This window comes from Phragmites australis, chromosome 1 (genome assembly GCF_958298935.1).
Source record: "Phragmites australis chromosome 1, lpPhrAust1.1, whole genome shotgun sequence".
Taxonomy (NCBI): Eukaryota; Viridiplantae; Streptophyta; class Magnoliopsida; order Poales; family Poaceae; genus Phragmites; species Phragmites australis.
In genome coordinates this window covers 1,520,847-1,535,297 of record NC_084921.1, presented here as the reverse complement: position 1 = coordinate 1,535,297, position 14,451 = coordinate 1,520,847, and the positions used below count along the sequence as shown (strand labels likewise).

Here is a 14,451-nt window from a genome sequence, read left to right as displayed (position 1 = left end):
ATATCCAGTTGCGGGAGGCGAGGGAACATCGACGCGGAGGTTAGGGAAGTGCTGGCGTGATGGTCGGAGGCGGCGGCTCGCCGGAGAAGAAAGGCGTGCGCACTATATTCGCGAGCAAAGTATAAGATTCCGGAAAAAACTATTGACCAAAGCCTGATATATTTAAGTACAGGGGGAAAACGTCAGAAACAAGCACATTGAATCAACATCCTAAAAACGCTTATATCAATTTGTCACAGCACTCTATCAGCCTTGCTATGTGTTAGTGAAAACCAATTAGAACATCAGATACAACAAAAGGTTTTGCATTTTGATGACTTACCTATGCCCAGCTCAACAACATCAGGGGCCAGGGCTGGATAGCAAGAGAACAGCAATAACAAAACCACATCCCGCCAATGCGTCTCTTAAGTTAGATTTGGCATTGTTTAGAGACCCCTTGTTTATAATTCTATGGTGTCTAAATCCTACAAAGAATGGATCAAGTACACCTTTATATATACAACAGAACACCGGTTGCAACTGCACATGATTAACGAAGGACGCGGAAGTATGCATCTACAACCGCTGTAGTTGCTTCTTTGGCCTGGTCAACAAAGAAAGGCCTTGCTGCCCGCACTCTTCCTTTTAGCAACTCCCAAAAAATCGAGTTGTAAAAAGCTTCCAAAGGGACCTCAGTTACACCAGGTGTCATGACTGCCAAAATATGTTCGGGTCATTACTATAGACTGCTCGGTCTTGGATCTCTAAATTAGAGACGTGCCAATCAACGAGCCTTGCTTGGATGCATTTCAACAACATGAGTCCGGTCGGGAAGAGCCACCAACCACTTTCATCCCTGGAAAGAGTTCATGATATGTGAAAAACGAGGTGGCAAGGTGGGGAAAACGATGTGTTGTAGCCTAATTGCATGCAACTCTCAAAAGATGCTAGTGGATGGGCGGGGAAATTATGCTTACGTTCCCAGATTCCATGGCTGCACGCTCGGGTGTCTTTTGGTTGATGACTTATAATGTACAAGACCACATATGAAAGCCACAACCTAGTGATAAACAAGCACATGAAGGTTATAGAGGAGTAAAACTTGATATAAATAAGCTAGTCCGGTTGCTGCTATTATGCATAATAGAGGCCAATCCTAACAACAGAGCTTTCGGGGGCATCAAATACATTGTAGATGCCAATAAGCATGTAACATTGAAATGTAGATGGGCGGAGAATACTTACAACATTGACCAGTGAAGTTATGTTCCACAATGCATATACACGAGCAAGGCCTGCTGACCGCCTCGGTCCATGACTAAACAGAGCATTTATACCAGCAGGGAAAGGCAACAAAATCCCAAGAGGAAGAATAAACAAAACCAAGAGAACATCAACCATAGAGTATGAATATAGCTGGAGAAAAGTAAGCAAAACTAAGCTGAAGTCCGCAAGAAGCAATATTGAGATTACTAAACCAACAAGATCCTGCAGTTAAGAACAATAGAACTATGATTAGCGCGACATGAAGAAATAGCTCACAATTATTCTGCGAATTGAAACAATGGCGGAGAACAACCTGATGCCCAACTGGCTTAGTATTGTGCAAGATAAGAGAAAATGGGTAAAAAATATCTCTCCTGTCTTTGAGTGTCCTTAAGCTATTACTATCCAGAACTCCACCAGTAATCCTTTTGCGCATAAGAGCATCCTTAATCCTTGTCTGGCCTAGTTGAGTACCAGCGAGCGTGTCTTGCGCTCTGCATGATGAAGAAGCCATCAGCAATAATTGATAAATGATGATTGGCAAGCAAAATGATGAATTCTCAAGACCAATAACAAATAGCAAAGCTCATAATAACTCACGGTGGACGTTGCTCTATTTTAGTTCTAGGGCTACCATCAGGTTCAGCACCTGCTGGTTCTCCTTCAACAGCATAAACAACAAGACCGAGTTGGCAATACCCTAATGCTGTAGCTTGGAACCAGGCAAGATCAACACGGATACCATTCACTGCCAAAGAGGGATTTGCATGAGTTTCAAGCCAATCGAGGACAGGAAGAAATGCTACTTTCAGATTTCCACGTCGAACCAAACGCAGCTGGGCATTCAATCCAGCTACAAGACGGTGCCATATCCATGAGGGAACAGCCTGTAATGGATATGACATGAGGTTCTGAGGAAAAGTGTCAAGACATAAACAGTGCAGTTTGGAAGATCTTAAAATCATACCTGGCTCATTAGACTAGTGAGAACACTGTCACTATGAAGTGAAAATGGAGCCATGTAACTTCCATCACCTCCAAAGATCAAGGACATTGGAAATCTTTGACGAAGACGAGGTGGAAGATCAGGCCTTTTTTCATCTCCCCCAAGGAAAAAATCTAAATATCCTAGCATTAGATCTGGAGTTGCGGTCACCTATAGATTGGAAAAGCCAGCATCATCTTAAATTCCAGAAATTGACAAGCTTGAAGGTACAGATCTAGCTTTGGAAATGAGAACATGAGTAAACAGTATACAGTTGACCAAACTAAGGGTACTAGAAACAGTAAAAGGGTTATTTACAGATGGTTTATCTTAAACCTGAATGTAATTCCAGGGGATCTTAATAAATTCAGTGACAATGTTTTCTGATTTATAGAAATATTAACATCAACACAACAACTCTTGTTATCCACCCAAAGTAGCATCTTTGAGACTACTACTTCTAATCTTGGTAGTTTTGGATGCCACCCCCTCAGATAATTTTTTATTAGTTGACAGTGGGTACACTCACCACGCAAACTGAAGTCTAGGTTTAAGGATCCAACTTTAAGAACTTAAAAGTATTCGATGTTCTGAGGAAGACCAAGAAATCAAAAGGCATTTGAATATTCTGAGAAAAACAAATTCAGACCTTGAGACCTTCATAGAGCGCACGTGAACGGCAAGACCGTAAGCATGAATGATCATACTCAGAGCGAACAAATTCACGAAGTCTCTGTAATTTTTTTCTCCTACGCCACTGTTGCCATGACCAAGCCAGGGGGTATGCAAGTATACAAAGGATACTATAAATTGATCCTTCCCACCACTGATAAGCTGCAAGGGTGTTTATATCATCGACAAATCGATTAAACGCGTCTTCATACCTGACAATGAAGAGACAGCACAACTAGAACATGACTTCAATTTTGATAGGACTTCCAACAGGCAGATTAAAAAGGTGTATTTGAGTCAAAAGAGAAAATCAACAAAGCTTAAGGGGTGAAGGGAAGGTTGGATCTAGGTCCACTTTTGAACAAGTATACGTACACAATCTCTGTGATCTGTTCTGGTGGGGTGTGTGGGAGATGCCAAGGTTCACTGAAGGTGTTGGGACCCATGAAATACATCCTGTGTACATGACCGTGTGATTCTTCAGCCCTATTAGTTTCCAAGACCTGCAGCAACAGAAAAACTTCTATCAGAATTCAGGATGGCCACATGGTACTTAAGATGTGAGCTGGAGAACTAAGAGAAGAAAAAAGTATTAAGTACCTCATTTAGTGATTCTAGGAAAGGAAAGGAATGATCAATTTGCGATCCTTGTTGAGTTGGAGCTGGCCCAGGCAACTCATCAGTACCAACAAATTTCATTCGGGCAACACTTAAAACAAGAGCTAACAAGATAAGAAGGCCCGAAAGAAGTAGGCCAAATAACCAAGGTCCCCCAAAAGTGTATATTAATTCTTCAAGAGCAGTATAACAGTGAGGCATGCGATATCTGTCAGACACACATCTGTATGGACATGGAGTTTCAGCAGCACCTCCTGTCAAACATAAGCAAGGCTTGTAATATCCAAGCAAAGTAACAAAATTGTCTGGATACCTAGCTAGCATATCAAAAGAAAAGGTAAAAGGATTTATGCTAAAACCAAGAAGAAAAAGGGAGAAATCACGCGTGACCAGGAGCGAAAAAAAATCTTCATCGAAAAAGAGGCCAAGTGGTTGGGAAAATTAGAAGGTTAAGTCAAAAATGTTGTTCTTAGGTTGCATTTCCGCTATATACCACATCAAAAAACAAACAAATAGACAGAATACCTCGGACATTTATGTATATAGCACGCTGAGGGAGTTCTTCTGGAGGGCATGGAAAGCATAAAGATTTAGAAGATCCAGTGACATTCTTGTATGTTCCCAAAGGGCATTCCTGCAATTTACACGGAAACAATTACCACCACGTTAAGTAGTAATAGAGTTACCGAAGATATAGCCATCAAAACTAACAGAACTAGATACATAATTATTCAATTTTGCAACAACCATGTTAAATATTATCATGAACAGAACACTTGGGTGGTTAACCAATCAAACTTCACTGTTCAACATGTTACAAGTAAATAATAAGACAGGGTAGATCACATTTCAAACATATAAACAAGTTACCTTGCAGAATGTGCCATAAAGACCCTCTGGGCAAGCTTTTCCTGTAACTGTTCCATTCCCACCAGAAAACCCCTGCCCTTTACTGATTCCTCCACTGTATAAGAATACACAGTTAGCATACTCACAATATACATACAAATTCAAAACATTACAGTCATGTCGGACATGTGTATGAGTGCATCCTTCACACAAAAGCCACTGGTGATGAAAGGAAAATTTACAAAATTCAACTTAAGCTATACCATGCACATCACAGCTCAACCATGGATTTCAGATTTTTCATCACCACATGCATCAAATATAGTACAACTCACTTTGACAGCACATTCCATAAAGTCTAATTCAACACATTATTTCAGCATTACATAAAGTCAGAGTAATTGACGCATAAATATTTTAAACACAATCAAATTTGATCACAATGATCTGTGTCAAAAACTGGTGGAATTAAGTCTTAGTTTTAAATTGTCATGCTCTTTCATATCTAAGGTCACCTTCGAACTGACAGGAATGCTTGTTCAAGATGGTTCTTGTGCAGATTGGATGAGAATTCCACAAAAGAACTTCTATCTATTGAAGTAGTAACAGCATGTTATCATCACAAAGGCATTACCGCTATGAAGGACGGTAAGAACCAATGTTCGCATAGACAATTGTCTAGAGCGTCTAGATGACTAGACGCTAGTCGAAGGCTCGGCGCCCAGTTTAGGGGGTAGGCGCAACTCTAGACAGCTAGACCGTCTAGACGGCCTAGTCGGCGGAGCTAGATGGTTCCTGGACGCGACGAGGCACGAGAGTAAATGCGGATCCACGCACGGGAGTAAATGTTTTGGCCGCACGGGGGAGGAAATTTTGGCCCCGTCAAACTATTCCACACACAAAGACCTAAACCATTCCCCATCTGGCATCTGAAGTCTTTGTCTCGTCTCCTCTCATCTGTCGTGCAACCGATTGCAGCCCTGCGCGCTTGCGCTGTCACCCAGGCCCAAGTCGTTGCCCCTCCACTCCACAACTCCCTTGCTTGCCAGCTCCCCGGATCTGTGCTCCTCCTCCACCGGATCTGTGCTCCTCCTCCACCGGATCTGTGCTCTACTCCCCTGGTATGGCTTGTGTGCTTTGCTCTGCTGCTTGTACTGCTACTACTTCTGTGTGCTCTGCTCTATTTGTGCACTCTGTTGCATGCTACTCCTAGCTTGCTACAAGGCACCAGATTTGTTTTCATTTTTGCTGCTACATTACAAAATCGTCTAGTCATCGTCTAGACAGCCTAGAAGCTAACCACGAGGTGACCGCTTGTCTACATCTAGTAGCATATAGGTGAACACTGGTAAGAACCATATGAAAGCAGGGCTATATTATATGAGGAAACCATATGAAGACCAGATGCCATCCTACTAAAATGTTTCCACGTTGAGAAATCCTGAGAACTAGCAAGCCAGCATGTTGATGCGGAAATTCCAACTCCTTTTAATTTAGCATGGAAAGTTCGTATTATCAATGGTACGAGAAAATGATTATGCAACTCGTATGAAATAAGTTACTTCTTTTGTCTGTGTTCAGAGAGATGTGTTGTTTAGCCTTACACGGCTACAAGTTTGTAATGAGTTCTAGATTGTATGATTTATTTTATTTCTTTAGGTGTATTTTAATTTGATCTGAATCGGATAGCACGAAGAAAACGGGGTGACGTGGCACTCTACAGTGCCATCTTCTATATTAAGCTTCAACATAGACATGATATGTGACGATTAAGTCCACATTTAAAGCACCAATATGCTCTTTTCAGCTATCCTAGATGTAAGGCTAGATAAGTTCTGGAATACTAGGTCATTTATTTTGTGTGCCCATTTTTTTCTTGTGAAACGTTACTACAGTAATTTCTACACAAATTTTGTTATATAATATCAGAACCTTCCACATTGCTTTACTGTATAAGATGTGACAATTCCAACTGCCGACACACCAATGTAAAAAGAATATGAAACATAAATAGCAAGTCTACAAAAAAAATGACACCATCTACAAAGTTGATGATAAGGCTGGCAGAGATACTGATGAAAGGTCCAAAATATCAAGGCATACAACACAAAATAGTTCTATAGATCATGATTTTTAAGGCGACACCTAGGAGTCACCTAGGGTGTGTTTGGTTGCCTGCACGTGTCTTGTAGAGCTGCATCGTATATCCTGGATGAGAGGAAGCAGGCTGAGGGGAGCTGTATTTTAGAAAAGAAGAGTGTTTGGTTGGTTGGATCAACGGATGCAGGTTGAATTTGAGTTTGTGTTTGGTAGGCTGAATCTGAGACTGCACGAGAAAACTCGCTGTCACTGACGAGTGGACCCAGCTACACAACGCTGCACTCGGCGAGCCAGCATGCGACATACGGCCGATTCCCGCGTACTCTGGATGCAGCACGGGCGGATGCAAGCTGCACGGGCGGATGCAGCGCACGACTCCCGTTCAGACAACCAAACGCTTGACTCCTCACGCGTATACGGACGAGCGGAGCCTGCACGAGCGCATCAGGCCATCCAAACACACCCCTAGGAGTCCAGGCGAGCTCAAGCTCTAGGTGTCGACGTCGCCTTGCCATCCGAGCTTATGGTGTCCGCCTTGAGCGTTGTAGCGTTGCCTAGGCGCAATAAGGCATCACTTTGGCACCCAACGGCTTGAGGCGGATGCCATTCAACGAAGCCAAACTAGCAAGCAAGCGGGAAAAGAGGCGCGCATGGGGAAAGAGGGGTGCGCCGCGCGGAAAGAAGGGGAGAGAAATAGAAAACAAAATAATAGAGAGGAAGGGAAAGATGCGGCGGGCGGCAGAAACTGAAACTAACGGTGACCGGCGGAGCAGTGGGATCTCAGAGTGCCTTCAGAAACAGAGAGGGAGGGAAAGAGGTGGCTCCGTGGCGGAGGGATCCCTGCTCTGATGTGCTCAGCAGCGGGATCCCTGCTCTGATGTGCTTGGCGACGGGATCCCTGCTCTGATGTGCTTGGCGGCGGGATCCCTGCTCTGGTGTGATCGGCAGCAGGATCCATTCTCTTCTCTGCTTGGCGGCGGGATCCCATCTCTCCTTGGCGGTTGGATCCCCTCCTTGCTCTGCTCGGCGGTGGCCGAACAAGAGAGGAGGTAATCCTCCGATCCTCCTTCTCCATGCTCTGCTCTGCTGTAGTATTGTGTTCTACGTTGTTCTGGTCCTATGCCTTTCGCTTTGCTATGCTAGTCTGTTGTGCACTGCTCTACTCTACTTTGTTAGTCAGAATAGAAGAAAAGAGAAGGGAAGAGAATAGAGGTCGGATCATTGGCAGCAAAAGCAAAGGTAAGTATATGTGCTACATTGGTACTAAAATCTAGAGCCAATGAAGGTTAGGATGTGTGTATGTCATCGCCTCACACGCGCCTTAAGTGCCTAGGCGGCTGGAAGGGGGTGGGCCGCCGCGCCTCGCCTTGCCGCCTTAAAAACCATGCTATAGATGACGGTGATAAAAGAAAGAGCGGGCTGCCCGTGCCGTGGCTACAAACCCAGGCATGGGCACGAGTGAGAACGCATTTTCGGAAGGAAAAAAACGAAATCAGATTAGACAAGAATAGTAGTCACTGCAAGATTAAATTGGAACTAAAAGTCTAGAACATAGAAGTTCATAAATAGTACTAACACCACGTGTTCTGACCTAAATCGCCAGAAATACCAAAGCAACCTTTTATGAATTCATCCAGAAAACAAGGATACTAAAATTACTAGAGAAAGAATCAGACTAGACCTTGTAAGTATTGATCCTTTAACAGCTGCAAAAGGAATATACTCATCTCTGGTAGGAATTTCAGACCAATGGAAGTGAATCCTCCCTCCTCCACCCCCACCACTGCCAGAACTTCCAAAGCCACCAACACTCGAAAAGACAGAGCTTTCCGCTAGGTACAAAGTGCGCACAAATAGAAGAATTGTGCCCCCAGAACCACCACCAGGTCCTCCAATGGAGCCATTAGTAACCATATCAGCATAACTGTCACCATTTGATTCTACTGAACCATAGAGGGCAAGACTTGGCAGAGAATACTCCCATGAACCCATCACTGGAGTGCAGTTACAGCAATGTTTAAGAGATGAGTTCTTAGCACATACTATGAGCAAAAACTGAGGTCAACTGAATCATGTGATACCTTCATACCTATTATACCACCACCAGCTGTGGAAAATCCTGTAGTGTCATTCCCACTGCCGCTGCCAAGTTGACAAGGTAGATCAGCATTACCATAGGTAGGTCCACCCTCAGCGTGGCTTCCATCATGAAAACCATCCCCACCTTTACCACCATGTCCACCACCACCGCTTATGCCGCTGCTTAACATTTTTCCTTGTCCTACTCCAGTTCGGCAGCCTGAAATTAGAATAAACGAAATTTAAATTCTGTTATAAGTAGGAGAAAGCATGCCACCAGACTCAAAAAAAAATCATCTCAATGTGAAAGAATAGCTTTAGACTAGCAAATGTAAGATCAATTTGTTCTATATGGATTAGCAAAAGAAGTAATAGCAGGCATAACATATAGAATAGAAAGGGCAAAAAAAGGACATATTCAACGTTATAGAGTGCAATAAATCTTCAGTCACTTGGTTGGAATATAAGATAACATTTATTCCTGCCAAAAATATTATACCATGACATCTTGACAAGCTAGATGAATGCCAAACATCATTGTTGAAATATGTTCAGGATAAATGGGTTTAAAGATCATAGTATGTGTGCCACTCTCTTATACTAAGCAACCAAATAACTCTGCAAGTTTCCACAACAATCTTCAACTGTAGCTATAGCTGAGCTAATGATATGATTCGCTCATCCACAGGGATACCTGCTGTCCTTAGAAATTAGAACTGCAGCCAAAAGGCAACAAGCCAACAAAGAATTCTGACAAATAACAGAAAGAAAACAAATTACCCAAGCCTGATGCGCTGATGATCCCAGATGTATGCACAGTGACACTTCTCGCTCTATTGAAATGAATTACAGTTCCTTGTACAAGACCCCAGACGTCAATATCTTCAACGCGGCATACCTAAAGGGGAAAGTGGGCCATAAGTTGTATCGCATCAGAAAAGTAACCTGGGAAACACTCTGTTGGATCATTCAAAAAAAAAATGAATCTACCTGAAGGGTAAATGACAATGAAGAATTTAGATTGCAATCTTCCGGTGGATGTATTATTTCCACAGGACAGCTATCGTCTTCACAATTCAGCTTTGGGGCCCTAATAGATGAACAAGAGCTCATTAATGAGCAAACAATTTCCCTACACAGGAAATATGGCTAAAGAACATCTCAATGTGATAGTTGAAGGTGAAAGTATTTACACATCATCGCTACTTCTATTTACAAGTGGGCCCCGTAAAATGGAACCAGGTCCAACCTACAAAATAAAACATTTATCATTATTCTTTCTTTTGATAGATTATAAAGGAAAAACAGAACATAATGCCTCGTGCGGCAAAATATGCAATATTGAATGGGATGGTTATAAATTAGAATTACAAATACAGGAAAACCACGTGAGCAATATACCATAACACAGCAGGAGACGATATGGCAATCATCCCAGAAGTAGAAATTATTCCCCAGTTAAAGGTTGAATAAGCGGAGAAATATGACTATATGAGCCATCTTAACTAGGGTAGTTAAACAAATGTCTAATATCGCATTTTGGGTTCGAATAGAGCAATAAAATGCTATACAGACTGTGCAATTTGCAAACTGTAAATCGCATCACAGATAAATTTCCACATGCAATAAAAAGGAATAAGAGAAAACACAGTTTTGCACTAAGTAAACGCGAAAACTGCAGCAAGAAACAAATACATCAGAAAAGGCGGTGGATAAGGAAAACAAAAACAAAACATGCTAAAGAAACTATCATACGTGTACACTGTAGAACAGTGATAAAATAAGGCGTTGTGCCTCAATTGCATCTCCGTCCCCGGACAAATTCAACAGGCCTTGACCACGAACTCCAAGATTAGCATTAGAATGTATCACAGATGATTCCTGACAAATACATGAGCAAAAATGATGTGCATTAAGTAAAAGCAGCAAAATAGAAAACAGTCATTAATGCTGGGCCAACAATGCACCTTCAGAACTATCAAATTGCTAGCGTCCAGCAAAGAAGTTGCAACTATCGAATCTCTACCACCATCAATTAACATTCTGGAGTTCCACATAAGGAGCATCTTTACAGACATTCTCAAAGCACCGAACACCTGGAAGAAAAATTAAAGTTAGGCCCAGGAATACATACCTAGCAGATACACCAAGTTGAAGGTGAGTAAATGAATATCATAAGAGACAGCAAATCACAAGAACCAACAAAAAAATCACCTTGATTGTTGAGTCACTCATAAGAAGCTCCTCAGCCATCAGTTCAAACTCCGAGTATGGATAACGGGTCAGACCAAAAGTTAGAACAGCACCAGTAAGAAGGCTAAGTTGCCCTTGGACCTGAAAAATATAAATAATCAGTTGTGTACTTAAATCTTTTAGAGAGAAAGCACGTAGTCAATAGAAATAAAAGCAGCAAATCCAAAATAGGTGTGTCTCATTATAAGAAAACATACACCTTCATGGACTATGCAAACGACATGTAACATTAGTTATGAAGATGTAAAGAGCTTCAGCTGCAAAAGAATACAAAAATTTTCGTGGAACATTAAGACTCTAGTAACTACTTCCAGATGTACATTCTTGAACTTTAAAATCATAGAGGTTTCTTGACATGATATGTACTAAGGGGAGAATGACACATGTAGACTTTAGTACTTTTGACTCTAAACTAGGATACAGACATAAAGTTCCCATGTGGTATATTACTGAGGCATTGACTATATGACTACAACCGAAATTCACATACGCATTCTTTGTTTCTAGAGAGTCTATAAAAGATAGAAATTAAAAATTGAAGAACGTGAAAATGCAAAATCATAGGACCCAATGGGTCGATGTCAGATATATAAGGCAAGTGTTACTACTAAAGACACCATGGTAGGAAAAGATAATCAAGATAGCTCTCATACCTGAACGCGACTCCAGAGCAAGGGAACGACAACTTTAGCATGATTTCTGACAAAAACATTTGTCCATAGTGGCTGATTTGGGAACTCTAAAAGAAGAGTGTCAGTCTGTGTACTCAAATTATTGTTGCTAACAATAAGACTCTTCGGTACTGCTTCATAGAGAGTTCCAGCAGCTCCTGCATTATCAGGACAGCCCGAACTCCTCCCCCCTGAAAAAGATGTCGCGCTTCAATTTCAAACACAACAAATCGATATATTTGTCTACACACTAGCTTCAATCATATATCACTAGAAAACGTTACTAAGACTAGGAGTTTTATCTCATACAACAAAGAGAAGACTCGCAACATATTGAGGCCTTGGAGTAAATTTAAAAAGGAGCAGTAGGATGCTTCCATGGTTAAATAGATGAATATTATTGTTCTGATACAAACAGCACACTACATGCAGGTCCAGTGAAAACATATAGCTCTTAAACTAAATTCCAGGAATAAAAGAAAGAAGGAAAAGTAAAGATCGATTCAGCGAGAACCTTGTTTAATTGAAATCTATGAATAATGCAAAGAAGGGTTTATAAAGAGGCAACTTCACAGAGCCAAAATCTAAAATACCAGAATTGGCAACCAAGAAACAAAACATATGATAAGCTATATACATCAGATGAACTACTAATCTGCATCTTTGAAACTGCAACTCTCCAAAATAGAAAATTGTTAACAACACCACAAGTTAAATGAAGAAAGCAAAAGAAGATTAATGTGAATAAGATAGAGCAAGTTACCATGAACAAAAATCTGGGTGTCATCATGCCTACTAAAAACATTTATAGAAACTCGTCCTCCACCTCCACCAGCCAAACCATCACCCCCAGAAGCACTGATCTTGCCACCACCATGCCTGTTGCATATGAATTTAGATAAAGAAACAAGATGACACTAGAGATTCCTCAACTACAACTTTTATTATATATTTATGTTATTGTGATCAGTATAAAATTCTTTCTAGACTCATCTACTAAATAATTATGCGCGTCATTTAGCTACTCTCTATCAATCCCTGGGTGTGATTTTTTTCTACCCTTAATTTCTCTATACGAAAGAAAATCCTAAAACTCACTTGATCTTGATTCTTGTACTGTGGTCAAGTAGGTGATTCAACCAAGCTAAATTTTAGTTCATTAACATTTTAACAAGACATGCCATCAAATTGAGCCCACTACCTAAATTAATTACTGGCTTCCCTGCAGTACTTCAAACATGAGTACACTTTTAGAAATCTGAGTATCCTTTTTTCTTCTTTCAATACCTCTTAGCCTACTAGGCTACTATCATCACAATACAAATACTGCCGTAAATCCCACTTACTACTTGTTCCTAAACTGCAGAACCTACCAATTCATTACAGTGGCCTTCAATTGGGTACTGTTTTCTTAACTTCAAGTTAATTAACTAGATTAGATTCCCATACCTCAGTTCACTTAGTATACAGAAAGCAGAACGGGAATTTTAATCATTCCAAAAACACTCACATAGTCGCTGCATTTATATAGATGCTCCCTCCAGAGCCACCTCCGCCCTTCTCACTGCTAGCCCCGCCGTCCGCGAGCACTGTGCCATTCATGACCAGGTCGTCCGCAAAGACCCACACGATGCCACCACCGGCACCACCGTAGTCCTTCTCAACACTGGTCGAACCCCCTTTGCTCCCATAGCTAAACGGGTGTTCGAGGTCTGACCATGCGTAGGCATCGCCGCCCCAGGAGTCCTCCTGTGTCTGCCCATCCTTGACGTAGCAGCTGGCGCCACGGCCGCCGTGTCCGCCACCATCCCCGTGCGTCCCCGTGGGGATGCCACTGGTCCGGTCGGGCGGATCGCCAGCAAGCGCGGTGGTGTTCACAACGACCGTGTCGGCGAGCGTGATGTTGGTGGCGGCCAAGGAGACCCTCCCGGCTATGACGCGCACGCCGCGGCCGAGGCGCACCTCACCGGAGAGGTTGGCTGATATGACGCACCCGGCCTTCTCGCAGGTCAGGGCGGCGCCGGCGAGGAGCACGAGGCTGCCGTTCCCCGTGATGTAGACGTCACCGTCCAGCTCGACCTCCTCGGAGACCTCGCAGCGCGTGCGTAAGTCCCCCTTCCCACGGAGGTCCCCCGCACAGGTCGCCGCCGGCGCTACCGGAGGAGGCGGCGGGGGCGGTGGCGACGGCGGCGAGTAGTCTTGCCACGTCAGGATCGAGTACGGGTCCGGCTCCGCCCGATCTGACGCCTGCTGCCCGACGCCCCAACCGGGGCCGGCGTTCCCGAGGGCGGCGCCGAGGAGCAGAAAGAGGCGGAGATGGAGGAGGAGGCGGAGGTGGGAGGCCATGGGCTGGGACGCATCAGAGTCCAGGCTCTAGGGGGGTTGGTAGTACCAGTACTAGGTTCCGGACACCACGGCTGCGGTGGTCGCCGGCGATGGCGGCGGCGGGTGTTCCGGGTTGGGTTTGGTGAGTCGATTTGGGTTTAGTCCTTTTTTCCCCTTTCCATTTCCTCTGGTTTCTTCTTTTGGTTTAATGGATTATGGATGGGAGGAGAAGTGGGGTGGGGGGAGCAGGGAGAAGGCTGCGGACCGTTTGATGTGCTTCACGATTCGTGAGAGTAGGTACTGCAGTAGAGACAAGTGGAGCAGAAGACACCGTTTTTTTCGCTTGTCCTTTTAGCTTTCTTTATTTCTTTTTTAGCTGCTGCGTTTTATCGTGCTAGCTTAAGTGTGAGGTGTAAAGAAAATGTAAATATTAAATATGGTAATTTAAGATACGAAGATACGATTGTCATAAAAGTATCGTCAAATGAATACGTCGAAAACGATAATTTAATTTTATATGGGATTAAAAAGGATGAGGAGATTATTCTTTAATTTCTCTCATAATTTATTTATTTATTTTTATTAGTAAAACGAGTATTACATTTGTAGCCGGTAAGACTATCTCCAACCATTTTCCCTTCATTTTGTTCC

At 42.8% G+C, this 14,451-nt stretch overlaps 1 protein-coding gene across 1 annotated transcript; it reads right to left on the bottom strand.

Annotated features, from left to right (window-relative positions):
• Positions 1–179: 179 nt before the first annotated feature.
• Positions 180–14,018, bottom strand: LOC133910293 (uncharacterized). The gene is made up of 22 exons (XM_062352820.1): positions 12,986–14,018; positions 12,239–12,354; positions 11,458–11,666; positions 10,766–10,885; positions 10,519–10,647; positions 10,307–10,432; positions 9,745–9,800; positions 9,542–9,641; positions 9,332–9,449; positions 8,562–8,771; positions 8,154–8,466; positions 4,394–4,487; positions 4,049–4,157; positions 3,506–3,777; positions 3,281–3,408; positions 2,883–3,117; positions 2,216–2,404; positions 1,849–2,135; positions 1,562–1,742; positions 1,228–1,470; positions 960–1,042; positions 180–838 (listed from the first exon to the last, which is right to left on the bottom strand). The coding sequence occupies exons 1-22, from the start codon at positions 13,819–13,821 to the stop codon at positions 691–693; spliced, it is 4,302 nt and encodes a 1,433-aa protein (XP_062208804.1). The 5' UTR covers positions 13,822–14,018; the 3' UTR covers positions 180–690.
• Positions 14,019–14,451: the final 433 nt, after the last annotated feature.

What these genes read in the sequence shown, in the direction of transcription:
- LOC133910293 (XM_062352820.1), bottom strand. Translation starts at nt 13,821, where the DNA reads ATGGCCTCCCACCTCCGCCTCCTCCTCCATCTCCGCCTCTTTCTGCTC. An exon ending in TATATACATAAATGTCCGAG is followed by an intron (nt 3,778 to 4,048) that starts GTATTCTGTCTA and finishes TATGTTTGACAG; the next exon opens with GAGGTGCTGCTGAAACTCCA. An exon ending in CTAAGCCAGTTGGGCATCAG is followed by an intron (nt 1,471 to 1,561) that starts GTTGTTCTCCGC and finishes TCTTAACTGCAG; the next exon opens with GATCTTGTTGGTTTAGTAAT.